Source organism: Platalea leucorodia (genome assembly GCF_965183815.1).
Source record: "Platalea leucorodia genome assembly, chromosome: 2".
NCBI lineage: Eukaryota > Metazoa > Chordata > Aves > Pelecaniformes > Threskiornithidae > Platalea > Platalea leucorodia.
In genome coordinates this window covers 24,806,767-24,825,822 of record NC_138824.1, presented here as the reverse complement: position 1 = coordinate 24,825,822, position 19,056 = coordinate 24,806,767, and the positions used below count along the sequence as shown (strand labels likewise).

General features: G+C 41.7%; 1 protein-coding gene across 8 annotated transcripts in view; it reads left to right on the top strand.

Annotated features, from left to right (window-relative positions):
- The first annotated feature begins 13,136 nt into the window (after positions 1–13,136).
- Positions 13,137–19,056, top strand: part of LOC309604351 (NEDD4-binding protein 2-like 2) — a 51,283-nt gene continuing 45,363 nt past the window's right edge. For 4 of the 8 annotated variants that reach the window (XM_082337769.1, XM_082337770.1, XM_082337775.1 and 1 more), the window contains exons 1-2: positions 13,137–13,270; positions 15,886–17,330. In XM_082337769.1, coding sequence (XP_082193895.1) covers positions 15,886–17,330 — 1,445 coding nt within the window. In that variant the 5' untranslated portion in view covers positions 13,137–13,270. Of the gene's footprint in view, positions 13,271–15,885; positions 17,331–18,699; positions 19,049–19,056 lie in introns of those variants that run through there. The other 4 variants (XM_082337772.1, XM_082337771.1, XM_082337776.1 and 1 more) reach the window with 3 other exon arrangements.

Genomic DNA, 19,056 nt, shown 5'->3' with positions numbered 1-19,056 from the left:
CCCGGCGAGCCCTGCCCTCCGCGCCGCCGCGGGCGGGAGCCGCCGAGCACCGCTGCCAGGCGATGAGGGGCGGGGTGGGGGGGTGTGTGTTAAAAAGTCACGACCCCTCCCCACGCGTGGTCGCGCCGCGGGGCCCAGTCCAGCCCCGCTGTCCAGCCGGGGAAGCCTGCGGCTCAGCCTGCCTCCCCCGGAAGACCGTCGGTAGCTGCACGGCACCGGCCGGATCCTTGCCGAGAGCGAGGGATTAGGCTTGGAAAGGCGGCGGCGCGGCTTCCAGGCTGGCAGGGCGAGCGCCTTGCTTCAGCGGCCCCGGCCGCGGAGCCTGCAGCGCTTAGCGAAACCGGGGACCGGGAAGGGGCTTAAAGCAAACGGCCCGGACCGCGGGGGGACCGGGCGGGCAGCTGACAGACGAACTGCGGTCGGTTATCTGCTGATGTGCACTGTGGAAGTTAGTGAAATAAGTATTCCCCCAAGCGACGCGAATTATTAAAGGATTGTTGTAAAACAATAAGGAATAAAGTTGCTTAACTGCGGAGAAAGAGCAGAAAAAGTAGCAGAAATCGCTCATCAAACCCTTTGGTTCTGCTTCAGCAAGTGCCAGTTTCAGGGGCGCCCTTAACAGGAAAACACAAACCGAAAAGTGATGTAATTTCTTCTCACTGCTACAGATAAAACGCTACATTTATGAATGACACGTCAGGAGAAAATGGAAGTGTTTGGAGTATTATGATATAAAAAACGTAAATCACACTCAGCAGATCTGCTGAAATATACTGAGGGCTGCCTCTAGTGTGAGAAACATACTTCAATACCACCTTAGCCAAGACATTGTAACTAGTATTTTAAATCTTTAAACACCTTCCCTCCCGCTTCTGAACTTGCTAACACATTGTAACCAGCTTGTTTTAAACTAAGTTAAATATCCTCGTCTTCTAATGAAGGCTATATCAGTCCTACCAGGATAAATTGCCAGGACTATTACATAAAACACAGTTTTCGGGCCCCAAAACTCCCCTCATTTACGTTTCTGGGTGAATTAGGTTTCTCCCGCTCTTCCTGAAAACAAAAGTACTACTGCCTTGGCAGAAAAGAGAGGAATACTTTATCTGAAAGTTTTATGTTGCTTATTATTGGGAAGGATCCTGCACTTGCAGTCAAGAATAGACTTTTTTGATGAACAGTTTCCCCTCAGTCCCCCCATGGCCATCTACCTGGGCTTACCTAGATATAAAACCTTAGGTTGGGGAACACATCTCTTTTTTCTATGAGGCACTTGCACGTGTGCACGGGGATACTTAGAAACCAGCAGAAAAGTTAAAACATTCATTGAAATTGCAAAACCAGGTGTGTAACTGTGAAAGTAACGACTGTGCTGCCATGCTTTGCACGCAAATATTTTGCTCCGTTTTACCGAGGGAGCGGGTTACCGGAGCACTTACACCCTCAGCTCCTGTCAGGGCGCCCGGAGCCGTGAACGCTTCGAGACGTAAACCGAGGCGCTGTGTAACGGAGGCCTCTCCCCAGCTACCTTCCGCCCTTCATTTCGGGCCTGCACTGAGACTCTTTAAAATCTCAGAAATCGACATTTTGCAGGTAATTCTTCACTCCTCCTTCCCACCCGCTCTGGGTGTCGGCACCGGCGAGGCGCGGAACCCCGCGGCGCGGTGCTCGCTACAGGCGCCGCGTGACGTGAGGGGCGCTGGGCTGCCGGCGCCCCGCCGCAGTAGCGTGCGCGGCCCTCCGGAGGGAGCCCGCCCGCCGCCGCGCCCGCCGCCGCTCGGGGGCCGCTCGCTAACCCTCACCCCGCCGGCCCCGCCCGTCACCCCGCGGCCGGTTCCCGCCAAGGAAGCGGCCTGCGGCGCCCCGGCCCCCGCCCCAGCGGCGGTTGGGGGCGGCCGTTGGGCGGCCGCGCCGTGAGGAGGCGCCGCCAGGCCGAGGCCGAGGCCGAGGCCGGCGCGGCGCCGCGGGCGGCAGGAGGCAGCATGGAGCTGCCGTTCCTCCGCGCCGGCGAAATCTGTCAACCAACCGGCAAGCCGCGCAGGACCTCCTTACACACTGGGTGTCGGGTCAGCTGGACGTGTTGCGCAGGTGTTTCCTCAGAAAATAATTCGGAAAGTGTTAAGGACCTGCCTACAGGAGGGAGTAACAACTACCCGGTCCCTTTTCGGTGCAGTCCTGAAAGAAAAGAGCGGCGCCGTGCAATCTGTGCAAGCGCGGGCCGTGTTCCCGAGGGCGGACTCGGTCTCCCCCACAAGAAATGTCACATCTCACAGGGCGCTGGTGACTGCGAGCAGACTCCTTTTCACTAGATTTGCCACCTCCTGAAAGTGCAGGCAAAAGAAAGGATAAATGTATGTTACTTACAGAAACTCTATACTTAAGAAAGATTAGAAATATTTGCACAAAATAAATATTTTGCCTACAGTATGACATATAGAGAAAGCCAGTGCCACAGAACTTCAAAGACTGGATCTTTTACACAGAATGCGTGTGTTGTAGACACTGTTCACGTCTCAGCGTTCAAGCGACGATGATGAACGTCCCAGTCAAAGAACATCCTACACAGCAGTATTCTTCTCACAGCTTTCTGTCTGTAAAAACATTGTGTGAAAATAGCAGGCTACAGTGACAAGGGCAGCTTTGTACCTTAGAAACACACAGAATCTTCTCAACAATGAAAATGCCCTTCTGAGTCAGACCAATGGTCCATCTCGCCCTGTATTTGGTAACCAGCAGTGGCGTAGTTTTCCCAGAGTGAGACCCATACCTTTCATTTCCAGTCTGCTGGTCTCTGCAGTTTCCCCAAATGCAGGGAACTTAAATGCAAGATTTCAGGTAGTGGTATTCCTCTGTATAAAACAAGAATAATGGCAAAGGAGATACTATTTAGGGAGACCCGCTTTCTGTTGTTCATCGTACATTCCCAACATCTACAGTTGCTGTAATAGGGATGCTACGTGTCTGGTTTGTACATGGATGGTACACACCTCTCTGTTCCCTTTAGAATCCATTTATGGACCTGTTGTCCACTAACTTGTCTAATCCCTTTTTGAATCTGCTGACAGTGTGTATTTTCAAGCCTACCTAGGCAGCAGATTATAGAAGCCCACTACCCATTCTGTCAAGAACCCTATTTCTGCATTCACCTTAAACAGGGCCTTCTTGATTTGTAAAATTTGATCATATGCTGCTCAGCCTTGCCTTCTCACAATCAGAATCCAAACCCTCTTAGCCCCTTTGTCAGACTGCCGATCTCTCCCCTTGGATCATTTCAGTTATCTTTCTCAATACTTTCTTTAAATTTGCTGTGTCCTTGCAGACCAGAACTGCATGCTGTACTCAGGATAGGAGTACACTGAGATTTCCCACAGAGCAGCAAACTGCCTTCTGTCTTGCTCTCAGTACTCCTCTGATGATACCTTACGTCTCTGTTGTGATGGCTTTTTGGTTGGCTGCTTTGGTGGGCTTTTTGGCTGCTGCTGCAGTTTGAGTCAAAGATTTCAGAAAGCTGACAACAGTGACTTCAAGTCTTCGTGAACTTCCAGGACTGACCAGTAATTTTATGCTTTACCTTACACTGATCTACTTCAAAGCCCGTCTGCCATGTTTTTACCCATTCAGTTTTGTGAGGCCTTCTGGAGTTCTTTCTACCAGCACAGCATTTGATTACCCGAAAGAGCTTAACATCATCCAAGTATCATTCAGTGTGCACCTCCTTTTCCAGTTCGTTGATGAAGATGAAAGATTGTTGCATAAAACAACAGTAAACCCAAACATTTCTGTAGGAGAGCATTGCTGACTTTTCTCCACCCTGGAAAGTAACCATTAAACTATACTCTCTGCTTCCACCCTTCAACCAGATTTCCAACTCAGAATAGGACATTTACTCCAATTCCATGGTAACTTTGTTTAACAGCTTTTAGTGAGGAACCTGCACAAATGCTTTTTGAAAATACAAGTATGTTCCCTGGTTTGTCCACATACCTCCCGACTCACAAACCTGCTGGAAGTCTGTGACCGTGTCAATATCTCCCTTCACAGAAACTATGCTGGTGCTTTCCCAAGACATTATGTTTATCCATGGGCCGGTGATCATTCTCTTTTATGGTATCAGCCTTTCAGTGTGAATAGGAGTAGGAACAACTGTCAAGGTAATATCACCATCAGAAGATTCACTAAACATTTTTACTGTGTCTCCTTCCTCATTACAGTAACCCTGAGGCATTTGCACATATGAATCTCTCTATATGTTTTGTCTTTAAGTCCCTCCGTTTTTTGCACTCATGGACTTGAACCAAAGAAATATATGAAGACATATCAACTTCAAGGATACTTCAAAACAGAACAGACAAACCTCCTAACTTTACCAGTCATACCTTTATTGAAATAAGAGCTCTAAGATACACCTCACGGGACTGAACAGGCAGGGACCTCAGGAAGAAAGCTGACAGGTGAAAAGTGACATAGACTTCCAAAACACCCCAGCATCCCACTGTGGGATGAAGAAAGGTTGGAAGGAAGCTCGGTTCTAGAATGACTCAATGCTGTAGACCTCAGCAATCCCTACTGATTCACTACAGTAAAATATTAAAATTGCCTAACAAAATCCTATAGTCCCAGGCAGAACAAGGGAACGAATAGATTAGAGGAAGCGAAATCTTTTTTCCTTTTTTTTTTTTTCTTCCCCTCAGGAGAAGCAGGTATTTTAGCTTAACCATATTATAAAACTCTGTCGTGGCTAGCAAGCTCAGTCAGCTCACAGGAGGGTGAACTAACACAAGGAAGAAGGGAGGGACTACACAGCAGAGACCAAGAACACCTGCTTTTGATAGCAATGAGTTGTGAATCGTTTAATCAACTTCCCTACCTGTAGATTAACATCATGTGATTTAAGAATAACTGTTGAGCAAATCCTTCCATACAGTCATCACCAGAGTCTGATGAAGGGCCAGCACAAATAACAAAGAATTTGAATGGAAGCCAATTGGTTTTTATTTGAATGCAAACTACAAGTTACATTTCTAACATTACCTGAGTCACCCAGGAGAAATAAAAACCACTTAACTGAATCCTAAAGTATCTTTTGTTTCCTTTTATAAATGGTTTGGGAAAAATCAAGGCAGAACAGAAAAGTAAACATTAAAAAAGTTTAAGAAATAGAAGGGTGCATTTTTTCCCCTTTTTTTCCATCACTTATCTAAATTCCCTTTCTTAATGTAGCAGGTTTGTGAAAAGGATACTTTTGTTTCCAGCATAGGTATAACCACCTTTCCCTTCTGTTTGTTTCTCTTATAATTCTGATTCTTGAACAACCGTATCAAAAATATTTTACTAGAAAAACAATACAAAATTAAATACGCGTCATTTATATACTGAGCCCTTCACAATGAAAGGGCTTTTGCCATGTAGGAGGGAGAGTTAGTGTCTATATACACATTCGACTTGCAGGTGTAGTGATTTGCCTCAGAGAAAGAAAAAAACAGTTCATTTATTAGTGTTGGCTCTTCAACTAAGTGGCTGACATTATTATGAACATGAGTTAACTTCACAACTAATTTTAGTATTCATGTGTCTCTTAAGTAATTTGCAAGGAAGCCACATGGAAACAGTGACTTAAGATGACTGGAATTTTTAGATTCTTACTGTCTCTGTGAGTGCTGTTTCCAAAACTGTCTCCTTGTAAACAAAAATCAAACAGCTGAATAAGTGATGCTCAGAAGTTACTAGCTTTAATACGTGTGCAATATTAATTCTAAACTTTAATAAGTACCGCTTTAATCTTAGTGCTAACAAGTCTGACTCTACCAAAAATACCTACCTGTGTCTGTCTTGTGGTTGTTTTCTAATAAAAAGACAAGAGTCACTAAGTACTATATGATATTTCACAACAAAAAAAATAATTACTAGAGATTATATTATATTACTTTTCAGGGTGAGGACTGCAGGAAGCCTTTCGCTCTACCTAATCATCTGCTCTCTTCATGTAATAGTTAACAGCTTCAGTGGGGCACTAGTAAGATTAAATGACCTACTAAAGTAAGTCTTTCTATTAAAACAAAAACTATTACCTCCTCCCAAAATGTGCCATCTCAAGTCAGCTGTAGATGTATCTTTCTCTCTGACCTCTCTTCTTCAGACAGGATCCTAAAGAGGTCAGTGCCTTTGGAGGCATGTATGGGAAGAGAACAATAAAATGTTTCATGTTACAGTAGCCACAGGAGCAAAAAACATCGTTTAGATTGTTAATGTTCTGAAACAGAATCTGCCTCTACTGCAGTCAGGAAGTGATGGTGCTTTATTTCACTACTAACCAATGCATCTTTTACGCTTTAGCTAAACAAATCTAACCATCTTGCTGCCTGATAGCAATAAGTTAAAGAGCATTAACACACAAATGTTCAAGGCTTCTAATACCAGTTTATTGCTGGTTTTGTTGTCGTTTTTTTTTTTTTTCCCCACTAGTGTGGCTTAACAGCTGTTTTGTTACTAAATATCATGGAGTCTTCTTGCTGACCACTGACCACTCCAGCTATTTGCACAGTGTATGCCTACAACTTAACACTAATATAACCTATGGCAGCCAGCATCTAAAGAGCCACAGTAGTCAGGGAAAAAAAATTGTTCTTCCCTTAGTGCCTTCCTGACCGGTATGACAGTAGAGAATAAGTATTTTGGGAGTCTGTACCAGCAGTCTTTCTTTCCCTGGTGATTAGCTCAGTTAGTCAGTGAATTAAATTAGTTTCTCCTCCGAGTTACCTTTAATTGATTTAGATGCTTTCCATCCTTAATTGAGATGTAGGATAGGAGGTGGGAGAGGGAGAGTACATAACCTAAATATTCTTAAGCAATGCTGTTAGTATGACAAAATGGGAAAAATATTTAAGAAATTTTTACTCTAAGTTGTATCTGAAAGGTGAGCATCTCAGTTGTTAAACTTCAAGTATTCAAATAAAAGTAATTTCAGGTAACAATGGTGTAGTTAAAAGGAACAAGTATTCTACAAAGCAGTGGGGATGTTAACATTGCCATAACTAAGCATGTTGCACTAAACTTCTGTAGTATTTCATCATCTATTTTCCTCTCACTTAAACAGTGATCAGTGTATTAAGCATTAAATACTTAAATAATAATTAAATAATACTTAATACTTAATAATACTTAAATAATAATACTTCTGCTGTGTAAAATGCCAGATATTTTTCAGTTGCTCTATCCAATGCTCTTTTTCTTTTACTCACACTTTTTCCTTTTACTGTTCCACTGTCTGCCCTCTATTTAAAGCTACTTTTTTAATGTTCCATTGAATTTAAGTCTACTGAAGGCATTATACTCAGTCTCCTCCATTTTTATGTAAATTTGAGCTGCTATTTAGATATTCTTGCAGACTAAGCAGTGCCTGGACCTTCACCTTGAGTGTCTCTTCCCAGAAATTCCCCATGCTCTGCTTTGGAACACATAAATTGTTCAAAATCATGTTTTCTTGGCCTGCTTTCCCCTAATATTTCACAACCTATAAGCTCAGCTTTGCTGTAGGCCAGCAGTTGCTATGATTGCTAAAGCACTCTGCTTTAAAACAAAGGTTAAATCTTAGAGTTCTTTCAGTTTTGTTTTGCTATAGTGCTTGAGACCTAACTCACAGAAGAGGTGCTTTACTGTCAAAAGAGAGATATATCTCTCTCTACATATCATGCAGATTTCAGCAAAAAAACATTGAAACAAAGATTTCAAGAACCTTCAAAATAAACTAATGAGGTGTTCCTTTTATTTTCTCCCCACTATTTTTGTCTTCAAAAGGGTTCATCCTATACTGGAAGGGAATCAAATAATAATATTTAAATTAAAAACTAGTTATATCATAATTAAAAGAAATACTGCTCTCTCCATGGCTTAAATATCACTCACAAGAATCTGTTATCTGTATCAAAAAATACTCCTATCTCCTATAACCAGCAGGCCAGTAGGGATAGTTCTTTGTAAAAAGATAGGACTTTATCAAAACTATAAGCAGAATTCCTAAGTTAATTCTCAAGTTCAAATTTGAAAATTAAAAAAACCCTTTATTTGTGGAAATTAATAAGCCAAAAACTCTTATCAAATTTTCATGATTGAAACTTTGATCTGACATTTACATATCAGTATATCCCTTTGACATATAAATATTTCAGAAAACCATTTGGTAAACAGTATTCCTAGTTGGTTGAGTAAACCAGTTCTCTTAATGTTCACCAGCATTTCTCTCTAGATATAGTTTGATTTAAATTCAAAGAATTATGCAAGAGTATTTCCTGTATTCCCCAAATCATGTTGAAGCCTCACTTTTTCTAACAAGATTTAGCGAAGTACACAGTGGCAAGACAAACTAAGACCCAAGGTGATTTCTTTAGAAAAAGGCATGATTAAATATATGTAACTAGTCCTCTTGAACTCAAATGCATGTCTTATTAAAGCGTTATTAGAAAAACAGTGTTATGAGAAGAAGAAAGAGTACTCTGCTATGTCAAGTCTGATAACAAGACCAAGGCACAAGATCTAAATGATTGAGCTATCATTCCATATTAACCCTTAACTGTAAAAGCCAATCTCAAGTGGTGCCCACTGGGTATTTATCTTGATTTTTTTCCTTGTTATTACACATGGAGTCTCATCATTCTGTCTATCTTAAATTTGCCTAATCTTTTCTATTAAAATGCAGAATGCAAGCTTTTATTGTTTTGCCAACATTTAAATTTTCGGTTAATATTTTTCATGCCAGCTACCTTCTTCATGCTGAGTTATTTTGGGAAGTTTTATCTAAAATATTTCTAGAAGCTAATTTAAGGGAAATCTTTCCTTATAGAGAATAATAGTATAATGTTTTTATTAAAAATACCCAGTACTTCCCCTTTTATGAAATCGGAACCGGAAATTTGAGAAGTCTGAAGAATATTCCTCTTCCTGCTGCCATTACAGTGTACCCAAGCAGTGTACCTCTCTCTCTGCAGAGAAGGTATGTATTCTCCGTAGTTTTCTCTCAGCAAACGGATGCCACTGTGATGCTGTGTTCCAGACTTGCAGGAGAAGATAAAGGCAGCACATTCGTCTTTCGCAGGAAAAGAGGAAAGTGATAAAAACCAGAAGGAAGAAAGCACCCTGGATCAAATGGAAAGGGAGGGAAGGGGAAAAAAGAACAGCATTCATAGTAGGAAGTGATACAGGACTATGGAATGTAAAGGAACAATGGGAACCAGGCAAGAAGCAAGATGATATTGGAAAGGAACAGTAGAGGCGAGGAAGAGACCAGCAACCACAGTGGGCAGGAAAAAACACTGGAGTGTAACAACAATTGCGTGGAGGCGCTGGGTAGAGCAACATGGCGGGTAGGGCCATGTTAGCTGGTGACCCTTAGGGTGAGGTGATAGAGTTAAACTGATCCAATGGCCGAACGCTGCTGAAAGGAGGGGGACCAGTCCCTGCACCCTCCCCAGCTCCTTGTTCCCACTGCTTCCCTGGCACTGGCCGGGCCCTGCCCATCAGCGATGCAGGAGCTCGCGGGTCAAACAAGAACAAAGGCTACTAGGAGAGAGGAGGCAGGACAGCACCTAGGCATCCCCACGTATGGGAAGGGAGCAGCAGAGCACCTTTTCTGACAGTAGTTTAGTTTTAGCGTGGTTTACTCGTAATTTGAAATTGCACCTTAAGGCATGCTTTTTCACAGAACCTGAAATTGGGCCCACACAGAAGAGAGCAGTCTGCTAGTGCAACTACTTACTTTAGTACAAGTACCAGTGACCTCTGCTATGGATCTAAAACATCAACTATACCACTAAACCATGTAGGAATCAGGATGATCCCCCAGTGTGGACAGTTGCCATCTTCCCTTTTTAATTAAGTAAATCAAACACAAAAACTCCTCTGAGAAAATGCTCCAGTTGCAAGTTCAAACATGCAAGTTACATAATGTCAAAACTAATTTTTTTCATAGTACTTTATTCACATCCCTTATGCATACAAATTGTGATGCTATCTGTAATGTTCAAATCAACTGAAACTTGCAAGACCCTTGGAAAACGGAATAAAAATCTGATTGTAAAAAGTGGAAAATTTTCCTTTCACTCTTCTCTTAGATCAGCTGAAGCCAACATTTCAACTGATACAAAGATGATGGCATAAATGTCAAGGAACAAAAGAATACTTAATTTTTCATAATTTGTTGCCCATGCAATAACACTACTAAACTCTTTATTACTTCTACGAGAAGTTTCCACCAAAATCATAGATGAGCTTTGTATGTTACAGGAAGCGTGATTTGGGTGACATATAGTAGAGGTACATGGTAGAGTTCTACCTGGTACATGGTAGAGTTCTAAAGAAATTTATAAAAATATTTAAAAATTGAAGTTATAAAATTCAGACTCCTCTGCAAACAAAGAAAAAACACAATCTGTTAATGCTTCTTTGCAAATATTTTCACCGTTACAGTGTTCAGCCCCTTGGACACTACTTTACCTACCCTATCAGCTTCTCCTGCCGATGTTTCTGATGGAAAGTCTTTTATCATCTTGTGCAGCCTGAGGATTCGGGGGGAATTGTTTGTAGCTTTGTCTCAAGTAAGTACAACATCTTCCCATATGGGATCTGTAGCAGCTGTAATAGTATCATCAGGGAAAGCATATTTTATTACCCTTGCTGAGGTTGAAAAAATGACATGAGGGTATTGTCAGTTGTAACATGTGGCTTATTTAATTAGGTACACAAGTACTGGGAGAATTCCCAAAATGAAATACATCCGAGACAATTACTAGATACACAACATGAAGCACTTGAGAGCTTTGATCTCCAGATACTACCTTCAGAAGGTCCATGTGCAGCATACTCATATTCTCTCTAAATGGTTAACTTGGGTGTTTCATGACTTAGCTTGTGTAGGGAAGCAAATAATTATTATTTCAGATGGAAAATATTTTTTTCCTTAGGATTAAATAATCGATAGCATTACTGTTAGAAAAGAATTCTCCAAGAAGTCAAGAACCTTTGTTGTAAAATTTTTTTATATTAAAATTAAGGACTAGCTTTATTATCTTTAGATAATCTCATGCAAAAGGGTAGAAGAATAAAGCAGTGTAGCCCTTTGTATTTCCAAAAATACTTGTGTTAGAAATATTCCACCAACCTGCAATAATATTTTCCTTTGCATATCTCGTGTCTCTACATTTTTCTTGGTAGCAAAGGTCAGTTCTTTATGACGTTTCCTATTTTCCTTCCCGACAGCAGAAATGACCAGTTTCTTCTGAATTTTTCTTTAAAATAGCGTTAGAATTTGTCTCTTTGACCGTGGATTCCAAAACATGGTACCAAACTCAAACCCTAAAGCCACAGCAAGGCCATGTCTAAGCATGTGAGTGCTCCTGTCTTCCAGGAGAATTCACACATTGTTTTTCCAGTCTGGAATGGAGTGACAAGGTTATGCCACCCTTACTCCTTAGAAGAAGCTGCACACAGATTTCCCAGGTCTGGTTGTGATGCAGGCAACGTCTACATAACTAGTGCAGTGCTGTTAAGCGCAAATCAATACGGAAAAGTATTTGATGCTAAGGTTGTGGCATTCATACAATACACATTTCCATAGCTTTTAACTTGGAAGACCACTCATCTTAACAAAGCATGGGAAATGGGAAGAATGAGGAGATTCACTTCAAAAACTCACTTCTGATCTAAATTAAAATGCTACCAAAGGGACATCCATACTTTCTAACAAAACAAGGATATCATCTGGGACAGGAAAAGAGACTCTGTTTTGGTTGCAGGGGTAACTGGAAGGAATGCCTGGCATGGATTTTAACAATCATGGTTTTCTTTTTGCCATTTATAGCAAATAAACTAATTTCCGAGATTTTACAAATTATAGAAACTCTAAAATATTCATAATTTATTCAGGTTATCTGAAAGCATAAATGTTGCAGGTATTTAGAATGGGCACATCCCTTACAGGAGCTGTCGTGTGCACTGATGAAAATTGGGGAACTACTGTTACAAGACTGTTTCTTAGGAAAAATGTGGTTCGCTTTGCATAATAGCACAAGATTTGAAAAAAAGAATGTAGTCACATCATGGAAAAAATATACTCTATTTATGCTGCACGAAAAAGTTGCAAGTTCATGTAAGTACAATACACGTCTAGGAAACTTGGGCAGCTCTTACATTGGGGACAATCCTCAGCAGAACTTCATAATCTTGCTAAAATCTTTGTTGTTCTTACACAAAAATCAGAATACCACTTAAAGCAAAATAAACATTCTGATCCTCAAAACTCTACAGAAGAAAGTATTTTATCCTTCATACAGCAGTCAGAGAAAGTTGATCTAGTACATGGATATACATCATCCATTATAATAAATGTTCTCCCTTGGGGTTACAGCCAAAAAAATATGCTTTATTCAAATTAATGTGGACAGGCCTAATGTCTGGGCAAAATATGCCTGCACAGTTTATTTCATTATTTAAAACAAAACAAAACAACCATCAGTTTTAGGAAGGTAGACCATACCACAGAAAAGAGGCAAAATAAGGTCTGGGTACAGCAGAGGGCCCGACCAGGAGAGCGGAAAAGCAAAACAGAGGAAACGCAAACAAGGCTGCTGGCTGGAGCTTCTGCCCTGTGTTTTCAGTAGCTGAGATTTTTTTCATCTACCAAGAATAAAACACCAGCTGTTTTAATACTGAGTTGGAGAAATAAGCTTGTACTGCGGTACAGCCAGCAGCCCCCGAAGCTGGGAAACCACGGGGGCGGCCTCTGCCCTCACAAGCGCAACGCCTCGCCGCACGCTGAGAACAACCCCCAGAAGAGTTTAAAACAGCCTAAAACCCACTCCCCCGTGTCGGCTTCGATCATTTTGCTCCGGGGAGAAGGGAACGGGGTGCGTGGGGGCAAAGCCGCCCCGCTCCGCTCCGCCGGGGCAGGCGGCCGCCGCCCCTCAGAGCCCCGCCCGCCAGGGCCCAGCACCCGCGCCGCCGGCTCGCGGCCTATCCGTAACGCCCCCTTCTCGCGCCCTACGGCCGCGCGCCCAGGGACGGGACGGGACGGGACGGGACGACTCCCCGCCCACCCCCCCCCGAGGGGGATGCCGGGAGTTGTAGTCCGACGCCCGGCCGGGCGGAACTACAAGTCCCATAACATCTGGGGGTCGCGGGGGTGAAGGGGCAGAGGGAGGCGGCGCCATTTTGAGAGCGAGGGGTTGCCGGCGCTCCCCTCCCCTCCCCCGCCGCCTGCCGGGAGTGCGCCGCTCGCCTTGAGGTTGGTCTCCTCACCCGCATGTGGCTTCTGCTCGGCGGGGCCGGGAAGGCGCTTCTCCGCACCGCCACCACTGCCACCGATGTGTGGCGAAGGGGGACCGTGGCCGAGCGCTCGGGTCGCCGCGGCCGGGCGGGGAGGGGGGCAGTGCGGGGGCGGCGCACAGGAGGCGGCTGCTGAGGTTGTGGGACATCGGTGCCGGGCTGAGGGGGGTGTGTGGGGGCGGGGAGGGGGTACCTTACCCCGGGGGGTGCGGAGGGAGGGAGCAGCTGACACACGTACCGGCACTTGGGGCTGGCGGCTGCCGGCAGCCGCGCCTTCGCCTCAGGCGCCTTCGCCTCAGGCGCCCCACTCCCAGCCGCGGCCTGGCCGCCGCCATCCCGGTGCGGGAGCAGCGCCTGCTTCCCCCGTCTCCGAGGTGCGGCCTGCCTCTGTGTGAGGGACGCGGGCCTACCTGCTTTGCCGCCCCCATACCCAGAAAGAGGTGGTCACACAGGCAAACCCAAGCAATTCCCCCCATCTTTAAGTTCTGCCACATATGCCTTGTTTTTCCCTTTGGAAATTTATTGTACGGGTCGTGCTTAAGGCCACGAGTTACTTGGTTGAGACTTCTGGACGTTTGGTAGGTCAGATAAAGTGGTGATTTAGTGTTGCAGGTGCCAGCCAGGTGAATTACTTATGCCAGCTCAGGTTCAACACTTATAACCAGTTCTTTAGAGAAATACGACAGACATAGGCCTATCCCATTCAAGAGACAAGACTGCTGCTTAGATTGCACTCTCTCAGTACATACTTGTTCTGTCCTCCCCAAGAATGCAGGTGCAGATGCTTTCATATGCAACTTTGCTGTCCAAAAGGATAGTCAGAGAAAGTCTGTTAAAGATTAACTAGAAAGGATATTTATGTGTGGGACAGTCACAGAGCAGCATCCTCCATCATTAGAGAGAGAGTTCTGCAGCAAGTGTTCACATGCTCTCTGTTTTCATTCCACATCAGAATATGTGCTTTGCTTAAACACCATCCCAGAAGACAAACGAGGACATAGGAGCTAATAAAGCAACTTTTTTATTCTAGCCCTGTTTTTGAGTGAAGGTAGAGTAACACTTTTGTATAGATGGGGGATAGAGTCCCCAATTCATACGATGTCATTCTTACTTTCTAATTTACAAAAAGGAGGAACTGTGAAGCTGGAGGTATGTATGAAATGTGTGTATCTTGCGAGGAGGAGAGACCATAGTACCCACAACATTCTTCCACCAATTCTGAGGAAGAGGGATATTTGCGTGGCCATGTTTCTCCACCTTCTGACATTAGTGCTGTCTTCCAAGTAGTAAAGTCAAATGCAAGGAGTAAAATCTCCTTGGTTTAGGCATTTGGAGACTGAAGATGGCAGAATTCTCTTACTTTGGATAGCAGATGAGAAAGTACCCAGAGTAACACCTTTTCTTGTCAGTTTTGCAAGAGAACATGAGATTATAAACGTTACTTACAAATCTTCCCGTAAAACTACCTACAGATCCTTTTCAGATAAAGCAAAGAAACTTCATTTCTTGTCCAGAATGAAGAGCATGTGACATTTTATTAATATTTACTCCTATAAAGTTGAAATGTTCACAGAAAGCAGTAGAATAAACCCTCTAGTGAGAAAAATACTTTCTTTCTTGTTTGGTACTGCATTCGTTTTGGGGAGGGGATTTCCTGAATAAACTACTTGGCACTTGATTTATAATAATATGACTTTTGCTTTTTATTGCATTCTATCTAGACCTCTGGAATACAAAGGAAAATCCAAGTGATTCTAACTAATAGATGGATAATGGCATAACTGCATGTCATGGTGGTCAATGCCATCTTGCTTTGTTTTTAATTGCTCTCTTCTCTGAATTTTTCCAGAACTTATTGGCTCATTCTTGAGGGCAATCTGTTTAGGGCAGGGATTGCTTTTTTTGTGTTTATTTTTAGAAAACATGCAACCAAGTGGTCTTGGTCCCTAACAAAGATCTCTAGTTGTTCCAAAACCAGAAACATAATAACAGATTGCAGATTTAATTTCAAGTCTTATTTGACTATTACCAAATTACAAATGCCATCCAGCATCAGTTTGGTGTTAAACGAATTTATTGAGTTCAGTTCGTGTTACAGAAAATAACCCTTGTGACTGAGGTATTTGCATTGTTGTTGGTCATATTAGTCGTGATGTCAGGTATCAGTTTGTGCATTGGAAATTGGCACATGTTTATGCTGTAAAAGAGATTTATAACAGATTGATTGTTGACAGATTAACATAGGTCAGTAGAGAACAGAGGTTGTTGATGTAATTATTTTTTCAAAGAATTCACATTTAAAAAACATGATTTGTAAATTATTTAAGATATATTATAAAATGTGACCGCTAGACTGGTACAGCCCTAATGTATTTCTTTGCTAAGGATGTGCAATAATGTGGCAATTTTGTTTAGACAAGACTTCCCATAGGTGATGTCTGCTTTTCTTCTGGTTGAGTACATTTTAGTTGTGACCGTGGAGGGTCTGAGGATGCACATCATAGGCCTGAATAACCTCTGCTTTTTTATACTTTACAAATGTGCATGCTGATAATGTATTAATTTTTTTCTAAGATGCTTCATGCTGAAAGTAGAGTAAGGCTCTTGGAGTGTCAGGATGAAATCACAATTGAACCATGTTCTAAAAAAATGAAGTCAACAGAAGGGGCTTACGAGAAACTCTGTGATGATGATAACCAAGGTATTCAAGAGGAAGTGGACGCTGAGAAAACATCGAATGATTTGATACCAGCATGTGCCTCAGATAACCAAGGGCAACATGAAATGCAGAAGCAAGAGAAAATACCTCCTGGTGTCTTGGGAACACTGAATGAAGTGCTCCCTGAATATAATCTAGTGCTTAGTCAGCCAGTTGATTCAGAAACTGTGCAGAATGTAAATCCTCCATTTGCATCAATAAATGACACTGAAGTTGAAGAAAAGAAAGGCACTTTTATTACAACTAGTGCTGGTGAAGATAATACTAGAAATGGCAGTACGTCAGTCTTGGTAAATAGAAATGCATCAGATGAAGAGTTTTTTACAAGCAAAGAATTTATCGGACCGATTTACAAGCCTGCTGAAAGTAACAAACAGGACAAATCTGGCAGTTGCAACGAGTGTAGAAGCAATGAGGGAGATCAGAATGAATTGCATGAAAACAGAGCTAAAAGAAAGGAGGCAAAGAAGATGCAGACTATTTCTTCTGCTGTACCAGAAATAGATGATGAACTGGACCAGTTCTATAAAGAAATTCACCAGCTGGAAAATGAAAATTTAGATACTAATTTTCAGGAAAAAGAAACTGAAACTTCTCAGGAACAATACTCCCCACATAACTGTAGTCAGACCTCGCAAGAGGATTATCAACGTGTATTGTTGGGCAGCCCACAACCATTTTATGAGAATGGACAGTATTTCTTTGGGGAACAGAACAGTCAGAAAACAAGCAATGAGCAGCAGTTTATTGTGGAAACAAGTGGCTGGAAAACTGAAAATACCTTTAACGGACAAGTAGATTCTAAATATTGGAACTACTCCGTGCCTGAATTCAGACCTGCTTGGCAGTCAACAGAGTCTTTCATAGCACCTCAGGGACCTCTTCCTCCTAGATTCAACCATCAATTACATTTTCAGGTACTTAATTCCCCACCACAAAAAACAAATGCTCTCCCTTCTCAGAATGGTGAACTTTCTTACAAAAATTATCATGGTTACCATGAAAATACTGACATCAACAGCCACGGTCCATTGCTTGATCAAAGTACCAACTATGCTGGTCATATTGATGTCCATAGTACTCAGGTCTTCAGAAATGGAAATAATGACCAGAATGGACTCCAAAATAATGGTTTCTGTGAAACCAGAGAAGAGCGTTGGAAGGATCCAAAAGCTGACAATACAGAAGGAATGCACAGCTTTTCTTCCTTGCAGTTACCTGAAGAAAGATTCAGTTATTCACAGAAATTTCTCCTCATCTTAAGAGGCCTACCTGGTTCAGGGAAATCAACACTTTCTCGGTAAGTAAAGACCTAAAGCTTGGGAAGCTTATTCAAGTCAAAATTTTTAAGGATTTTAAAAAAAATTATCTGTAAGCACCTGGCAAACTTTGTTATTAGTAAATTAGGCTATTAAAATGCAGAAATTTTTACTTAATGAGGACATATGACAGTAAATATTGGGAAAAAAAATAGGGTTTCTTGTCTCCTTTAGAGTTTTGATGAACAGGAGCTGTTTTATGTTAAATTTAAAATGTTTCTTATCCATTAAATTGCATAATCTCTTATTCTGAAACTTGCAGGTGTACCAGTATGTGATGGTCTTCCTCTTTTTTTTAATTCTTAAATTCCTTCATTTAAAAAAAATCTTCTGTCAAATCTAGCAGCATTAATTTGACTGAACCAGAAGTACTTTTTATGCCCATGCAAAAATCTTCAAAGACTATTGGAAGAATTTGCTACTCTGAAAATACTTAATTTGTTTTCAGTGCGTTGATGAAACTGAGCATAGTCTCATTCCCTTTTTTGCATACTGTGGTCTGTCAACTTCTCTGTTTATTTGTGAACAACACACAAGAAAAGTAGTATTTTCCCTTAAAAATATACTTGTTGAAGTCTGACAGGTTAAAAGCAAGTACCACTTCCAACTTGGATTTTTTTTTTTTTTTTTTTTTTTTGACCTAGTTTAGGAAGTTATGTAAGTTGATAGGGAGCACAGACACTATCTGTGTTAAGGGAAAATAGGTTTCTCTTGCATACAAAAAAAAAAAGTTACTGATTGAGCTTCATCCAGAAACTGTACATCACAAATGGGATGTCTTCTGTGGTTATCTTCTCTTATATGCTTAAGAGTCTGTTAAATAGATACAGTGATCATGTTCTTCCTTGTTTTATGTATAAAGGAGTAACCACACTGTTTGTTTTTTCCCCTGATATTTAGGAGACTATGATCTCCATATCATAGAAAAACACCTATTAGAAATTTCTAGCTTACATATTTATATAATTTTAACTACAACATTTTCTAGTTACTGAGTGCTCTGTTTTGGAAGTGTGCCTTTTTGGAGCTGCATGAGCCTCTGTGGGTATTATTACAATAATTTCTTTAATATATGAAAGCAATGCAGAAAATTAAAAAAAAAAATAGCCCTATGGAAAATACGCTGCCTCATTCAGTGCAGGAATTGGGTAATACTTACTGTGAAGATATCTAATAGAATAGAATATTTTGTTTTCCGTGTTTTGTGTGCTGAATTGTCTTTGACTCTTTCTCCAAAGATGTTATTCATATTATCTGAAAGATTCTGAGTATCTTCAGGTTTTTATGAACACATATTCTTGCTTTTTTCATCTCTTGCTAGTGAGATCAATTACTAATTTCATTTAACAGATGGGAAAGTGGACACTATGAGATCAAGGTCAAGAACAGCCACCAAATGTGGATGCAGAATTTGAACTGTGTGGGACTTATTTTTTCAGTGTATTCAATTATATGCAGTTTCATGTGCTCAAAACTTGGTTGCAACTGTTAATTCTTATGAAATCATGTCTCAGCTATGTGGTGCTGGTGGTGGGGGAACCCAGAATTAATGTCTGCCTATGAAGAAAATACATGTATTATTAATTAAGTCTTATTCTTAATATAAGTTAACTGTGTTTGTGTGTGCAACATCATCGACTTCTGCAGTGTAGACTAGGACAGCAAATACAGTCTTCTGATGTCATATGAGTACCCACAGGTATGTTT